Below are 14,778 nucleotides of genomic sequence, written 5' to 3' on the forward strand. Positions count from 1 at the left end.
CTCTGGCCTTTTGTGTGTTTTTGTGTCCAGCATCGCTTCCTTTACTCATTAAAAAATCAGACCAAATGGTGTCTTAATTCCATTTGCCTCCTCATTTGCCTGATTTTGGAAGGCTGGTTTCTATTTATTTATTTGCTTACTTTTATCCCGACTTATTATTCTCTTTATACATAACTGTTTGTTTTTTTAAAAAAAATAATCTTGTCTTTAACAGAGTTTCAAATCCAGTGTGTCTCAAGGCTGTCAATTCTGAGATGCAGTGGTGAGAAAGAGGCCGGCTGGTTTCAATTGCATTCTGAAAGTGATGGCAGGTAGGGTGAAACTGACTAGATACATTTGGATGAAATGGTCCTGTGAAATGGACTAGATCCAGTTCACGACATGATCCTCTGAAACTGACTTGATGAAATGGTTGGATGAAATGGCTCTGTGAAATTGGCTAGATCCAGTTCATGAAATGGTCCTGTGAAATTTTCTGGATCCAGTTGGATGGCATGGTCCTGTGAAATTGACTAGATCCAATTCGGGAAATTGACTAGATCCAATTCGTGAAATGGTCCTGTGAAATTTGACTAGATCCAGTTGGATGACATGGTCCTGTGAAATTGACTAGATCCAATTCGGGAAATGGTCCTGTGAAATTGACCAGATCCACTTGGATGAAATGGTCCTGTGAAATTGACTAGACCCAGTTCATGAAATGGTCCTGTGAAATAGACAAGATTGCTACATGAATTGATCCTGTGAACCTGTCTAGATCCACCTGGATGAAATGTTATTGCTGTCATTTCTCCAGTTGGAGAAAGTTGAACTCTGCAAATTTTCAAGCCGTCAAGGTTGGGAAACAGCCCATAAGGATTTCTAATGGTGCCGTGTTCTACTTAATAGATTTAGTAAAGATCTGAAAAGGGAGCAGAAGCCAGAAGAAAGACAGGAATGGAGAACCATTTCCCAGAAATGTACAAGATTCACTTTCCTCCAGAGAGGTGTTTTTTGAACATTGATTAAAACATACAGCCGTAGATCAAAGGCCGTTTTGCAGAGAGATAATAAATACCCAGCAGCCACCAAATGAACTCTGATTATTTAGACCTGTAACTCTCCTCCCTTGGGGCCTTTGGCTAAAATAATGCCACTCAAAGGACTGGCACACGAAGCATATTATTATTATTATTATTATTATTATTATTATTATTATTATTATTATTATTATTATTATTATTATTATTATTATTATTATTATTATTATTTCCAACACTGGAAGTTTTTAAGAAGAGACTGGACAGCCATTTGTCTGAAATGGTCTAGGGTTTCCTGCCTGAGCAGGGGGTTGGACTAGATGACCTCCAGGGTCCCTTCCAACATCATCATCATTATTAAATTACAAAACTCTTATTCATAAAACATGAAACTCAGTCAACTGAACACTCAAATTGACTGGCACTCATGGTTGACACGGGTTGCTGCCAGCATCCTAGGTATCAACCAGGTATCTCCTTAAAATGTAAGATGTTCTGAGTTTTTGTATTATTATTATCATCATCATCATCATCACCACCACCACCATGATCATTATTAAAATAACATTCAGTTGATGGGAAAGACAGCAGAATAGGAAGATTAAGAGAAAAAAAAAAGGAAAGTCAGCCTCAGCAGAAGACGGAGAGATAAATGGAACTCCGGGTTCTGTGGATTTCTGTTGCCGTGGGAGTGAGAGAAAAACGCTTTGTGTGGAGTGGGTTATCTTATCGATTAGCTGCCCACCCCCTCAGCCTGACCTACTCCACGGGTGTGTGTGTGTGTGTGTGTGTGTGTGTGTCTCCCTTTGGGTGATTTCAAAATGGAAAAAGACAGGAGTAAATCAAATCTGCCATCGACCTCCGATGGGATCAAAACCCAGGTAAGAGAGCGAATCCCATTATTCTGGGCTGCCCAAATCCAATTAACAAAATTAACAGAATAACAAAGTTGGAAGGGTCGTGAAACGTCTGCAAGAAAACAAGCAAGCTCAGAGAGCACCAAGGACCCCACAGTTCTTCTCCTCCTCCTCCTCCTCCTCCTCCTCCTCCTCCTCCTCCTCCTCCTCCTCCTCCTCCTCCTCCCCGCAAACCCCACTCCCTTCTAGCACTGATGATGTAATTTAGTTGGGTCATGAAACGTCTGCAAGAAAACCACCCAGCTCAGAGGGCACCAAGGACCCCACAATCCTCCTCCTCCTCCTCCTTCTCTTCCCCGCAAACCCTATTCCCTTCTAGCCCTGATGACGTTCCCTTAGTTGGGGCTCACGAAACGTCTGCAAGGAAACCACCAGGCTCACAGACCACCCAGGACTCCTCATTTCAACCCCGAGCTGCCAACCTCCTCCTTTCTTTCAAACCGAATGCGCTGGAGGTAACCCTGAGCCCTTCCCGTCTTGCAGGAGGCCGAAGAAGAGGCGAGCTTGAAGAAAGAAGTGGAGCTTTTCCTCCAGGAAGAACTAGATAAACTCTTGGCCGGAAACGAAACCCCCAAAGACGCCGAGCAACCGCCGCGGAAAACCAGCCAGGACTTCAAGGCTACTGAGAAACCCAGGGGACATCCCAAGAGGACCAAGGTTGGTGTGGAGCAACCCACCAGGCTGAAGAGAACTGGGGTGGAGGAGGACCTCCTGACCTTGCTGGAGGAACCGTGGGACCTTCCCAAGGAGCCAACCGCGGGCGAGTTGGAGAATCAGTGGGACAATTTATCCATGTTGGACGAATCGATGCTGGAGCTGAAGCCCAAGGAGAAAGAGGAAGGTCCTTCAAGGCCAGAGGAAGTGGCCAAGATCTCAGCAGAGCAGGAGGAGGAACGTAGCTTACGGTGAGTAGAAGGAAATGGGAATTGTTGAGGTGGAGGAGGAGACGGAGCGGGGTGGGGGGAGAAACGCAGGTAGTCCTCGACTTACAACGATTCATTTAGTGACTGTTCGAATTTGCCACAGAAAAAAGGGGACCCATGAGCCCTTTTCACACTTACGACCCAGGGTCACCCGATCAAAATTGGGACGCTCGGCAACTGACATGTACTTATGACGGTTGTAGCGTCCCGGGGTGGGGGTGTCATGCGATTTCCCCTTTGCGACTTTCTGGCAAGCAAAGTTCAATGGCGGGGGGGGGAAGCCAGATTCACTTAACGACCGGGTTGCCGACTTCTCAACTGCGGTGATTCACAGTTTTGTTTTTCCTCTGCTATGCTGTTCTTCCAGGTCCATGCGAAGCAACATCGGGACACTCTTTGAGCATAAAATTCAGGTAAAAGGGGAAAAGGAGGGAGGGAGGGAGGGAGGGAGGAGAAGAAATAGTGATGGATGGATGGATGGAAGGAAAAGAAAGAGAAAGGGATGAAAGGAGGGGAAAAATAAGGGCAAGGAAGGGAGGGTGGGAGGAAGGAAGAGAAAGAGAGAGAGAAAAAAAGAAAAAAAGAAAAAAAGAGAGAAGGAAGGAAGGAAGGAAGGAAGGAAGGAAGGAAGGAAGGAAGGAGGAAGGAAATTTCTGAGAAATATGTAAATTGCAAGAAGGTTCAAGGAAGGAAGGAAGGAAGGAAGGAAGGAAGGAAGGAAGGAAGGAAGGAAGGAAGGAAGGAAGGAAATTTCTGAGAAATATGTAAATTGCAAGAAGGTTCAAGGAAGGAAGGAAGGAAAGAAGGAAGGAAGGAAGGAAGGAAGGGGGATGAAGGAAGGAAGGGATGAAGGAAGGAAGGAAACAGAAGAATGAAAGGAAGGAAAAAGGATGGGATGGGTTGGAGAGGGAAGAAGAGGAGAGGGGAGAAGAGGGGAGGGGAGGAGAGGAAAGGAGGAAAGGAGATGAGAGGGGAGGGGAGGAGAGGAAAGAGGGGAGGAGAGAGGGGAAGGGAAGGAAGGGGAGGGCCACAGATCCTTGCAAATGACTTTCCCCCCCCCCAGCATTTGCAGAACCTGAAGGACACTATCCAGAGGAAAAGCATAACTACGCTGCCACTTGGTTATTTCAGCAAGTAAGTTCCTCCTTTGGTTCCTCCACAGCCCGGGAGGAGCGTTTTTTGTGACGGACTTAACAAGTGCGGTGATTCGCTTAAGCGACCGTAGCAAGAAAGGTGGTAAAACGGGGCGCGACTCCCTTGGCAAATGTCTTCCCTTCGCGGCATGAAGCACAATGCAGGTGGCCCTCGGCTCACGGCCACGGCTGAGCCCAAAGGTGGTCGTAAGTCGGGGACCGCCTGTATCGCGCAAGCTACTTCAGCAGCCTCCCTCCCTTTGCTCTGCGGGAGGAAAAGAAGGAACCTTGAATTTCTTATCAAGAGAAATCGGGTTTTCTGCTTGGCAGGGATTGCTTCCTTTCCCGCTTCTGGCCATTAATTCATCCGACTGCGGCCGCCCTTGAATCGCTGCCCACCCCACGCCCAGGCCCAAGCAAGAGGAGCTGGACAGCTCTGGCGGGAGGTCGGAGGAAGAGAGGGAATTAAAATAAATAAATTAATTAATTGCATTAATTGACCCGGAGACTTTCTCTCTCGTTTCAAGGTTGTCCAAACGCTTCAGCAGGAGCGTGGGTGCTGAAAAAGAAGAGGTGGGTCCCAGAATTGCTTGGTTGTAACCTTCAGTTTGTTTTTTAACAGGGTGCCTCCTCCTCCTCCTCCTCCTCCTCCTTGTCTTCCTTCTCTTCCTCTTCACCACTTTTTTTCTCTTTCTCTTCTCCACTTTTCCTCCCCTCTTACACTTTCTTCTACTTTTCGTTCTCTTTCTTCCCTCCTTCCTCTCCACCTTCTTCGTCTTCCCTTCCTCTCCTCATCCATCTTTTCCTTATTCTCCTTCTCCTTCTTCTCTTTCCTCCTCCTCCTCCTCCTCTCATCCGCCATCTCTTCTCCTTCTACTTCCCATTCTCCTCCTCCTCCTCCTCCTCCTCCGCCATCCCTTCTCCTCCTCTTCCTCCACCCCTCCTTCTCCTTCTCTTTCTCCTCCTCCTCCTCTTACGTCTCTTCCTCTTCACCACTTTTTTTCTCTTTCTCTTCTCCACTTTTCCTCCCCTCTTGCACTTTCTTCTACTTTTTGTTCTCCTCTTCCTCCTTTCTTCCCCTCCTTCCTCTCCACCTTCTTCGTCTTCTCTTCCTCTTCTCATCCATCTTTCCTCCTCCTCCTCCTCCTCCTCCTCCTCCTCCTCCTCCTCCTTCTTCTTCTTCTTCTTCTTCTTCTTCTTCCTCTTCTTCTTCTTCTTCTTCTTCTCCTCCTCCTTCTCCTTCCTCCTCTCATCTGCCATCTCTTCTCCTTCTCCTCCTCCGCCATCCCTTCTCCTCCTCTTCCTCTTCCTCCTCCTCCTCCTCCTCCTCCTGAAACTCTCTGTGCACCACTGTCGCAAACTGAACTCAGAACCAGAACCTTGGAGGACCAGCCAAGCCCATCTGAACCTGCAGTGGGGGAGGGAGGGGGGGAACAGTCCACCCCCTCTGGATGCTTAACTTAGACCCTCCGCGGTGGGCAATTTGGGGTCCCAGATGGCCAGGTGGGAGAAGAGCAGAGAACCGGGGCTCACACCATCCCTTTCCAGTGTCCCATTCCATTGCAGCAAACCTTTGAGGACGCGGAGTCACGAGATCAGCCCCGGGACTGGATGCTACGGTAGGGAACTGCTTGACCAAGGGGCGTGCTCGGATTTTCATCCGGAAAAAGCGTCCCTGTGCAACTTTCATTCTTCCCGATGGCTGTGGGGGTTCTCTGATGGGAGGGGGCTTCCTCAGCCTTTCCCCAAACTCTTTTAGGAATCACTGGCGGTCCTCGGCTTACAACAGTTCATTTAGCGACCGTTCAGAGTTACAAGGGCCCTGAGAAAAGAGGCTTACGGCCGTTTTTCACAACTTGCGACTGTCGCAGCCTCCCCTCTGGTCACGTGATCAAACTTCAGACGCTTGGCGACTGACTCGTGTTTAGGACGGTCGCCGTGGCCCGGGGTCACGTGATTCCCCCTTTTGCGACCACCTGACAAGCAAAGTCAATAGGAAAGCTGGATTCACTTCACAGCCGGTGTCACGAACTTCACCACTGCAGGGAAAGGTCGTAAAATGGGGCAATATCCGCGAAACGAACGTCTTAGTCACATAGATTCTGGGCTCAATTTGGGGTTCGTAACTCAAGGACGACCTGTAAAGGGGCTTTGAAATGACCAGATGTACATTTTTTTGCCTCGTGCCGAAAACAAACTGTTAAAACTTTTCTTTGTTTTTCTCTTAAAAGATTTATGAAGAAGTCGAAACCCAAAAGGATTGTTGGCTTCCGCACAGTAAGATGTGATTTATCTATCTTATCTATCTATCTATCTATCTATCTATCTATCTATCTATCTATCTATCTATCTATCTATCTATCTATCTATCTATCTATATCTATATCCCATCCATCTCTCTACGTATCTATCATATACCTATCATCCATCTATCTATCTACCTACCTACCTATCTATCTATCTATCTATCTATCTATCTATCTATCTATCTATCTATCATCTATCTATCTATCTATCTATCTATCTATCTATCTATCTATACCTACCTACCTACCTATCTACCTACCTACCTACCTACCTATCTATCTATCTATCTATCTATCTATCTATCTATCTATCTATCTATCTATCTATTTTTGGGTATAATTATTTTTGATTTCTGGAAACTTCCCAGACAGTGGAATTCTATTCCTAAATCTCTTATATTGCTATTCACATGGGGGTTATATGGGACTGAGCTGTTCTCAAGGACACTTCTGCCTGGGGGTGATGGTTACTGTAGTCCAGGAGAACAACAGATTGGGGGAAAGCTGACTTAGCATAAGTGAGTTTCCTAGCAGGAGGGGGAACAAAAGGACTGGGTTTTGGGGTGCTTTGCCTTTCTGATCTGCCCTTCTTACATCTACGGTGTGTGTGTGTGTCTTTGTGTGTGTGTGTGTCTTTGTATTTTGTAGAAATCCTTGAAGAAATCGCAGCTGGAAAGAGACCAGGTGACAGAGTATGTCCTCTCTGAAAGAAAAAAAAAACCAAGATGGATCACCATTCCCTCCCCTTTGAAAAAGCAAAAATAAAACTTAAGAAAAGTTTATTTTTAAACAAAGCCAGGAATTCACCGACAGGGCCTGGAACCTCCACTTAATGGTGCAGACCAAACAGAAAATTGGTAAATTTCCCCAGCCAGCAAGCTTTAAGAGGGCTGGACTTCAACTCTCAGAATCCCCCCAGCCAGCATGCTGACTGGGGAATTCTGGGAGGTGAAGCCCACCCATCTTAAAGTGGCTATTGTTGAGAAGCGTTGTTTTAACTGGTACTACTCGGTGTCTTTCTGACTCGCTTTTTTTACTCTTGCGAACTGGTTCAGTAACTTCAATATATATATATATTTTAAAAATGGGCAGAGAAAACTTTTCACTCTAGGTTAAAAAAACAAAAACAAAACAGCTTTCCCCAGCTACTTTGATCCAACTTTTTTTTTCTTCCAAGTTTGTCTAAAATCTTCAGCGAGGACTTCTTCAGGAGCCAAGATCAGGTAGGTTTTGCTGGTGGTGGGCATTATTTGCTTTACTATTTGTTTATTAATCTCTTACTATTCCATTCCGTTTTCCCGGAGATTTTGTTGATCAGCAAAAGGGAAAGCAATGTTTAATTTTGGACACAGCCCTCTGTGTATTCTCAGTTTATTCTTAAATTTCTGATACTCTGGGAGGGGCAATCAAACCCCAAGAACTAGAATGAATCCAGTTACGGCCACAACCAAGCCCCAAATTTTTGTTGCTAAGTGAGACACTGGCTTTGTCAGAAGGTCCAAAAGGGGATCAGGTGACCCGGGGATGCCGCGACCGTCATAAATACGAATCAGTTGCGCGAGCGTCTGAGTTTTGATCACATGGCTGTGAGGATGCTACGACGGTTGTATGTGTGAAAAACGGTCACAGGTCGCTTTCTCAGGGCCGTTGTAACTTTGAACGGTCGCTAAATGAACTACGTCAAGTAGAGGACTGTCTGTATTCAGTTACCCCTTTTCTGGGTTCATGCTAACCAAGCCAATTAAGACAGTTCTCGACTTACGACCGTTCCGTTCGGTGACCATCCCAATTTTTTAGCGGTGCTAAAAGAAAAAAAATAGGCACTCCCAAATGATCCTCACACTCACAGGACCGTCGTTTGCTCGCTTGCGACAGCCGCAAAGTCCTAGACTTAGAGAGTGACGCAATTGTGATCTTCCTAGCTGACTTCCAACCCCCCCCCCCCAATTCTGTGCAGAAGCCGGCAGGGAAGGTCAAAAGGTTGGGCTCTCGCTTAATGACCACAGGGGGGGGGGATTCACATAACGACCACGGCCAAAAAAAATAAATAGTTGTAACACCAAATGCGGCCGCTGAACAACCGCACCGCTTAAATGGGTTTTTCCGCTCTCTCTTGCGGTTTTAAACGGAGGACTGCACGCCGCCAAAATATTTCAGACTTCCGGTCCTGCATTTTGCAGGCTCTCCTCCCCAAAATCCCTTGCGAGGTGCAAAACTGGTCGATGCAGGAAGAGATGGGGGGGGGAGAAGAAGCTGGATGTCCCCCCCCCCAGAACGAGGGGCTGAGGGAAGGGGTCCTTCTCATCTGTCTGGTGTTCTTGCAGAGGTGCTCTGAAGATATTCTTGATGAAGATATTTCCCCAAGGTACACACAAGGTTTCTCCAAACAGCGTTCTCGCGTGGGTGGGTGGCAGAAATTGGGGTTGGGAGGGAGGGAGGGAGGGAAAGAGGGAGAAGAAACTGGTTTGTTCTGACCAGCAGATTCAACAAAGTGAATGAACGACCTCCGTTAATTAGGAAACGAAATGGTTCCGCTGACAAGCCAGAACCAAGGAGAAGTTTCCTGACAATCAGGACAATGAACCAGTGGAACGCCTTGCCACCAGAAACGGTGGCTGCTCCGTCACTAGTCAGGCATTTGTCTGGAATGGGGCAGGAGGTTGGGGCAGAAGGTTGTCTTCTGCTGGAGCAAGGGGTTGGACTAGAATAGAATAGAATAGAATAGAATAATTTTATTTATATACCGCCCTTCTCCCGAAGGACTCAAGGTCCCTTCCAGCTTCTATTATTCTGTTAATCTGTTTTCCCGTTAGCCAAGGGATCGCTTTAATTTTGTCTTCTGTTCTCTTTCTACGAGTCCGGAGGATTTTCCACAGCAAAATGAAGAGGTAGGAAAAGTGCCAGCCCTCCACCACCAAGTGTTTGTGTGTTTGTGTGTGAGTGAGTGAGTGAGTGAGAAAGAGAGAGAGAGAGTGTGTGTGTTTTGGCTCAACATGCTGTTCGGTTGTCTCAGACCTTTTTGTGAAACTCTCAGCAGAATTTGCAAAAATCATCTCTCCGAAATTATCTGTCTTCTTTGATTCCTGCTTGCGCAAATCAATGATTGTACAGATAGTCCTCGTTCAGTGACCGTTGGCCGTTACAACGGGGGTGATAATGGAACTTTTCCACCGGTCCTTTGTTAAGGACCTGGGCCTGTCTGTGGAGCTGAAGTCAGGCTGCAAGCACGGTCGAGGTTTCGCTTAGCAGCTGCTTCGCTTAATAACCAAATGATCAGTTCCTATTGTGGTTGTTAAATAAGGACTAGCTTTATCTTACCACTGGGCCTTCTTTTTACAACTGCATTTCGATTTTCCGAGCCTTGAGGGTCTCCCCCCAGTACCCTGTGCCTTACCCTTACAGTATATATACAAAATATTTTTAAAAAATTCTTTCTTAATCCTTTTTTCTACCTCTTTCCTTATTTCCTTGTTTTTCCTAGGAGTTGAAACAAACTCAGGAGGAGGCTAAGAAACAGGAGGATGAGTCTATTTCTTCCTCCCCAGGTAACAGAAATATCTGCGAATAAATGCCGGAGAATTTAAAATATTCCTGAAATTGTTGCTGGCGCAATTACAAGTAGCCCTTCATTTGCAACACCTCGTTTAATGACGGCTCCGGAAAAAGTGACTTACGACCGTTTTCATACTCACGACCATTGCAGCATCTCTGTGGTCACGTGATCAAAATTCAGACGCTTGGCCACTGACTCATACTTACGACGGTCGCAGAGTCCCAGGGTCCCTTTTGCGACCTACTGATAAGCAAAGTCAGTGGGAAAGCCAGATTCACTTAACAACTGTGTTACTAATTTAACAACTGCCGTGATCCCCTTAACAACTCTGGTCGGAAAGGTCATAAAATGGGGGAGGAATTCCTAATTATCTTGCTTAGCAACAGAAATTTTGCGCTCAGATGTGGTCGTAAGTCGAGGACCGCCTGAATTGGCTTCTCAGCTAATTCCCAGCTAATTTTGGACAGCCATCTCTCAGAAATGGTACAAGGTCTCCTGATTGAGCAGCAGGTTGGACTAGATGATCTCCAAGGTCCCTTCCAACTGTGTTATTCTATTCTATTCTATTCTATTCTATTCTATTCTATTCTATTCTATTCTATTCTATTCTATTCTATTCTATTCTATTCTATTCTATTCTATTCTTATTTCTTATCGTATTGTATCGTATCGTATCGTATCCTATTCTATTCTATTCTTATTGTATCGTATCGTATCGTATCCTATTCTACTCTATTCTATTCTGTTCTGTTCTATTCTATTCTATTCTCCAGATCTCAAAGCAGATCTGCTCCTTGCAGCTTCCATAAAGGTGTGAAGTCACCAACAATCCGGCATCCAAAAATTTAGAACGATCAAATTCCCTTTTGTTCTTAGCTTTCGGCCGCCAGCCCCTCCTTCTTCCCTCGCTTCTGTGCCCGTCTGCCAATTGCACACGTAATCTCGAGACATCTAATACAGGCAGACAATCCCAAGGCGGAGAGAGCCGGTTGATTGCAAATTGGCTCACTTCTTGCACTCAACGTAATGCGCTGGAGACTTCCAAGCGCTGTTCACCTGGAAGGGCTTGCGGCCTGCATTCCGGTAAGCCTTCCCAGGTGAAACAAACCGGAGACACGATTAACAGAATTTTGCAAGCCTAAAAGTGCATCCGTTTGTGGCTGTAAGTCAAGGACTGTCTGCACGATTCCCCATTAAAATCCGTGGATGCCTTACGCCCATTTTACAGAAGGGACCACCTTAGTCTTCCAAGGTTAGTGAATCCTTTAACTTGCTTAGCTTTTCTCCTCCTTCTCCCTGTCTCCTCTCCAGATGTTCCTAGTTCTTCGTGGCGCATGGGACAGGGAATCAGTCACAGGCAAACGGGCCACTCACGGGAGTTTCCAGAGTCAGTTTTTAAGGTGACTGTGAACCGGGAATTTTATATCTATATCTATATCTATAGATATAAAATCTCATTGGGGATTTCTCTCCAGCTGGAAGGACCTTAGCTATTTTTTATTTATAATAGTTTAGATTCAAGGTGTTTCTCAACCTTGGCAAGTTTTAACGTAGACTGCAATTCCCAGAATCCTCCAGGAAGCATGTTTTAAGGTGGATAGATTTTAGCCCCCAGAATTCCCCTGCCAGCTTGCTTTAAGATGGGTGGACTTCCACTCCCAGAATCCCCCAGCCAGCGTACTTTAAGATGGGTAGACTTCCACTCCCAGAATTCTCCATCCAGTCTGCCTGGCTAGGGAATTCTGGGAGTTGAAGTCCACACACCAAGGTTGAAAAACCCTGGTCTAGCTGATGCTTCATCTGCCTGGTGACTTTATCTGGCAGTTGATCGGATGGCTTGGCTGTGTCTTACCTCAAATTGTGCTAATTTCTTTTTGGGTTATTTTTTATTTTCAATGCCCCCCACCGCAAAAAAAAACTATGGGATATTGGGTGTTTTGAAAAGGTCAGATAGGTGAGCGTAGTGAGTTAAGAAGGAAAAGTGGTGGATTTAACCGGACAGGGAAGGTGATGAATTGGGGTGCTTCGGGAAGAATTTTTGCAAATAACAAAATTAGCCTGCCTTCATTTGTTTTTCTTTTTCTTTTTTCTAGGACAAAGGGTATAAGCAAAAATTTGCAAAACACGAGCGGGACTCTAAAGTGGCGGTGAGTTTTTTTGGTGTCCTTCTGATTTATACTTTCGGCATCTCCTCTTGGTGACCTTTCCTATCCCCGTGCCTGATTCAATCGAAAGGGTCCTCCAGAACCATAGAGTTTCCTTCCTCTCTGCTTTCTTTCTTTCTTTCTTTCTTTCTTTCTTTCTTTCTTTCTTTCTTTCTTTCTTTCTTTCTTTCTTTCTTTCTTTCTTTCTTTCTTTCCCAATTTTACCCGTAGCGCAATCAGACCCAGCTTTGGATTACGGCTGGGCTTGGAATATTAACGGCGGCCATTCCTTTTGCAAATCCGATGCAGCCGTTCAGGGCACTCGTCCTTTCCCTGCAAAATACAGCGCCTGGGAAACACCAGAGTGCCCATCAGCGATCTGAAATTTGCAGAATTCGGAGTGCCCATTTAGGAGAAAGGTTGGGATTTTAAGCTTGTCCAAACTTGGGTGACGTTACTAACCTCACCACAGGTGTCTGCGGAGGAATAGGGGTCAAAATGTAGAACTGGCTTTGAGCCAAGGGTGAGGGCTGCCATTTTGACTTTTTTGACCCTTCCCCCTCTCAGGTGCCTTTGCCTCTGCAAGAACTGATGGAGGAAGAAGTGTTGGCCATCTTAAAGGCGACACTGCTGGGTGAGTTGACGAAATGCGCGAATCTTTATTAGCAAAAAGCAGAGATTGAAGATACAACTGAAAAGCTGGGGTGAGGGGTCCCCGACTTAGCACCATTCATTTCGTGTCCGTCCAAAGTTACCACAGCACTGAAAAAAGTGACTTACAGCTGGTTCTCCACTTACAACCGGTCCTTCAATTACAACCGGTCCTTGAATTCCAACCGGTTCTCAACTTACAACCAGTCCTTGAATTACAACCGGTCCTTGAATTATAACCGGTTCTTAACTTACAACCTGTCCTTGAATTACAACTGGTCCTTGAATTACAACCAGTCTTTAAATTACAACCAGTCCTTAAATTACAACTGGTCCTTGAATTACAACCAGTTTTCAATTTACAACCGGTTCTCAACTTACAACTGGTCCTCGATTTACAACCGGTCCTCGATTTACAACCGGCCCTTGAATTACAACCGGTGTGTGTGTGTGACGTGATCGTCCTTTGCGACCTTCCCCGCTGGCTTCCGACAAGCAAGTCCTTAGGGAGAAGCTAGATTTGCTTAACGACGGTGTGGTTCACTTAACAACTGCTGTCATCCGCTAACGACGGTGGCCGAAACGTTCCAAATTCAGGCGCGACTCGTTTAAAATCCTGAATCTTGTTTTCTTCTCCTTCCCAACTCAAGATTACCAGAAAAAACTCGGGGCGCATCACCCCCTCACCGGAGAGATGGAGCAGGAGGTGGATAAGCTGCACCTGCTCTTGCAAGGAAGAGGAATCATCTGAGCCCCCCCATCCAGGCCCGGAACGGCCCCCCTCCCACTTCTTCGTCCATCTCGGTCTCAACTCTGCCATCTCCCCAAAACTGGGAAGTAAAGGAGCAAATTTAGCTTCTTTTTTTTTCTTAAATTGCAACCCGTTCTCTTTTTTGGTCAATAAAAGTCTCACCATTTTATCCCAGCGTTTTTCAAGCTTGGCGACTCGAAGATGGGCGGATTTTAGTTCCCAGGATTCCCCAGTCAGCAGACTTTAAGATGGGTGGACTTCTCCTTCTCCTTCTCCTCTCCTCTCCTCCTCCTCCTCCTCCTCCTCCTCCTCCTCCTCCTCCTGCACCATCCCTTCTTCTCCATCTCCTCCTCCTCCCTCCTCTGCCTTTCTTCTCCTTCTCCTTCTCTTCTCCTCCTCCTCCTCCTCCTCCTCATGCACCATCCCTTCTTCTCCATCTCCTCCTCTCCCTCCTCTGCCTTTCTTCTCCTTCTCCTTTTCCTCTCCTCTCCTCCTCCTCCTCCTCCTCCTCCTCATGCACCATACCTTCTTCTCCTCCTCCTCCTCTCCCTCCTCTGCCTTTCTTCTCCTTCTCCTTCTCCTCTCTTCTCCTCCTCCTCCTCCTCCTCCTCCTCATGCACCATACCTTCTTCTCCTCCTCCTCCTCTCCCTCCTCTGCCTTTCTTCTCCTTCTCCTTCTCCTCTCCTCTCCTCCTCCTCCTCCTCCTCCTCATGCACCATACCTTCTTCTCCTCCTCCTCCTCTCCCTCCTCTGCCTTTCTTCCTTCTCCTTCTCCTCTCCTCTCCTCCTCCTCCTCCTCCTCCTCCTCATGCACCATACCTTCTTCTCCTCCTCCTCCTCTCCCTCCTCTGCCTTTCTTCTCCTTCTCCTTCTCCTCTCCTCTCCTCCTCCTCCTCCTCCTCCTCCTCATGCACCATACCTTCTTCTCCTCCTCCTCCTCTCCCTCCTCTGCCTTTCTTCTCCTTCTCCTTCTCCTCTCCTCTCCTCCTCCTCCTCCTCCTCCTCCTCATGCACCATACCTTCTTCTCCTCCTCCTCCTCTCCCTCCTCTGCCTTTCTTCTCCTTCTCCTTCTCCTCTCCTCTCCTCCTCCTCCTCCTCCTCCTCCTCATGCACCATACCTTCTTCTCCTCCTCCTCCTCTCCCTCCTCTGCCTTTCTTCTCCTTCTCCTTCTCCTCTCCTCTCCCTCCTCCTCCTCCTCCTCCTCATGCACCATACCTTCTTCTCCTCCTCCTCCTCTCCCTCCTCTGCCTTTCTTCTCCTTCTCCTTCTCCTCTCCTCTCCTCCTCCTCCTCCTCCTCCTCATGCACCATACCTTCTTCTCCTCCTCCTCCTCCCCTCCTCTGCCTTTCTTCTCCTTCTCCTTCTCTTCCTCCTCCTC

The 14,778-nt window shown here is 46.8% G+C and overlaps 1 protein-coding gene across 1 annotated transcript; it reads left to right on the plus strand.

Annotated features, from left to right (window-relative positions):
• The first annotated feature begins 3,964 nt into the window (after nucleotides 1-3,964).
• CATSPERZ (catsper channel auxiliary subunit zeta) lies at nucleotides 3,965-13,566 on the plus strand. Its single transcript, XM_081340974.1, has 13 exons — nucleotides 3,965-3,993; nucleotides 4,520-4,565; nucleotides 5,559-5,611; nucleotides 6,224-6,269; nucleotides 6,947-6,990; nucleotides 7,476-7,521; nucleotides 8,623-8,663; nucleotides 9,156-9,186; nucleotides 9,780-9,843; nucleotides 11,163-11,251; nucleotides 11,945-11,998; nucleotides 12,563-12,629; nucleotides 13,297-13,566. Exons 3-13 carry the CDS (start codon nucleotides 5,604-5,606, stop codon nucleotides 13,395-13,397), a joined length of 591 nt encoding a protein of 196 aa, XP_081197100.1. The 5' UTR covers nucleotides 3,965-3,993; nucleotides 4,520-4,565; nucleotides 5,559-5,603; the 3' UTR covers nucleotides 13,398-13,566.
• Nucleotides 13,567-14,778: the final 1,212 nt, after the last annotated feature.

This window comes from Vipera berus (genome assembly GCF_964194415.1).
Source record: "Vipera berus genome assembly, chromosome: 16".
Lineage (NCBI taxonomy): Eukaryota > Metazoa > Chordata > Lepidosauria > Squamata > Viperidae > Vipera > Vipera berus.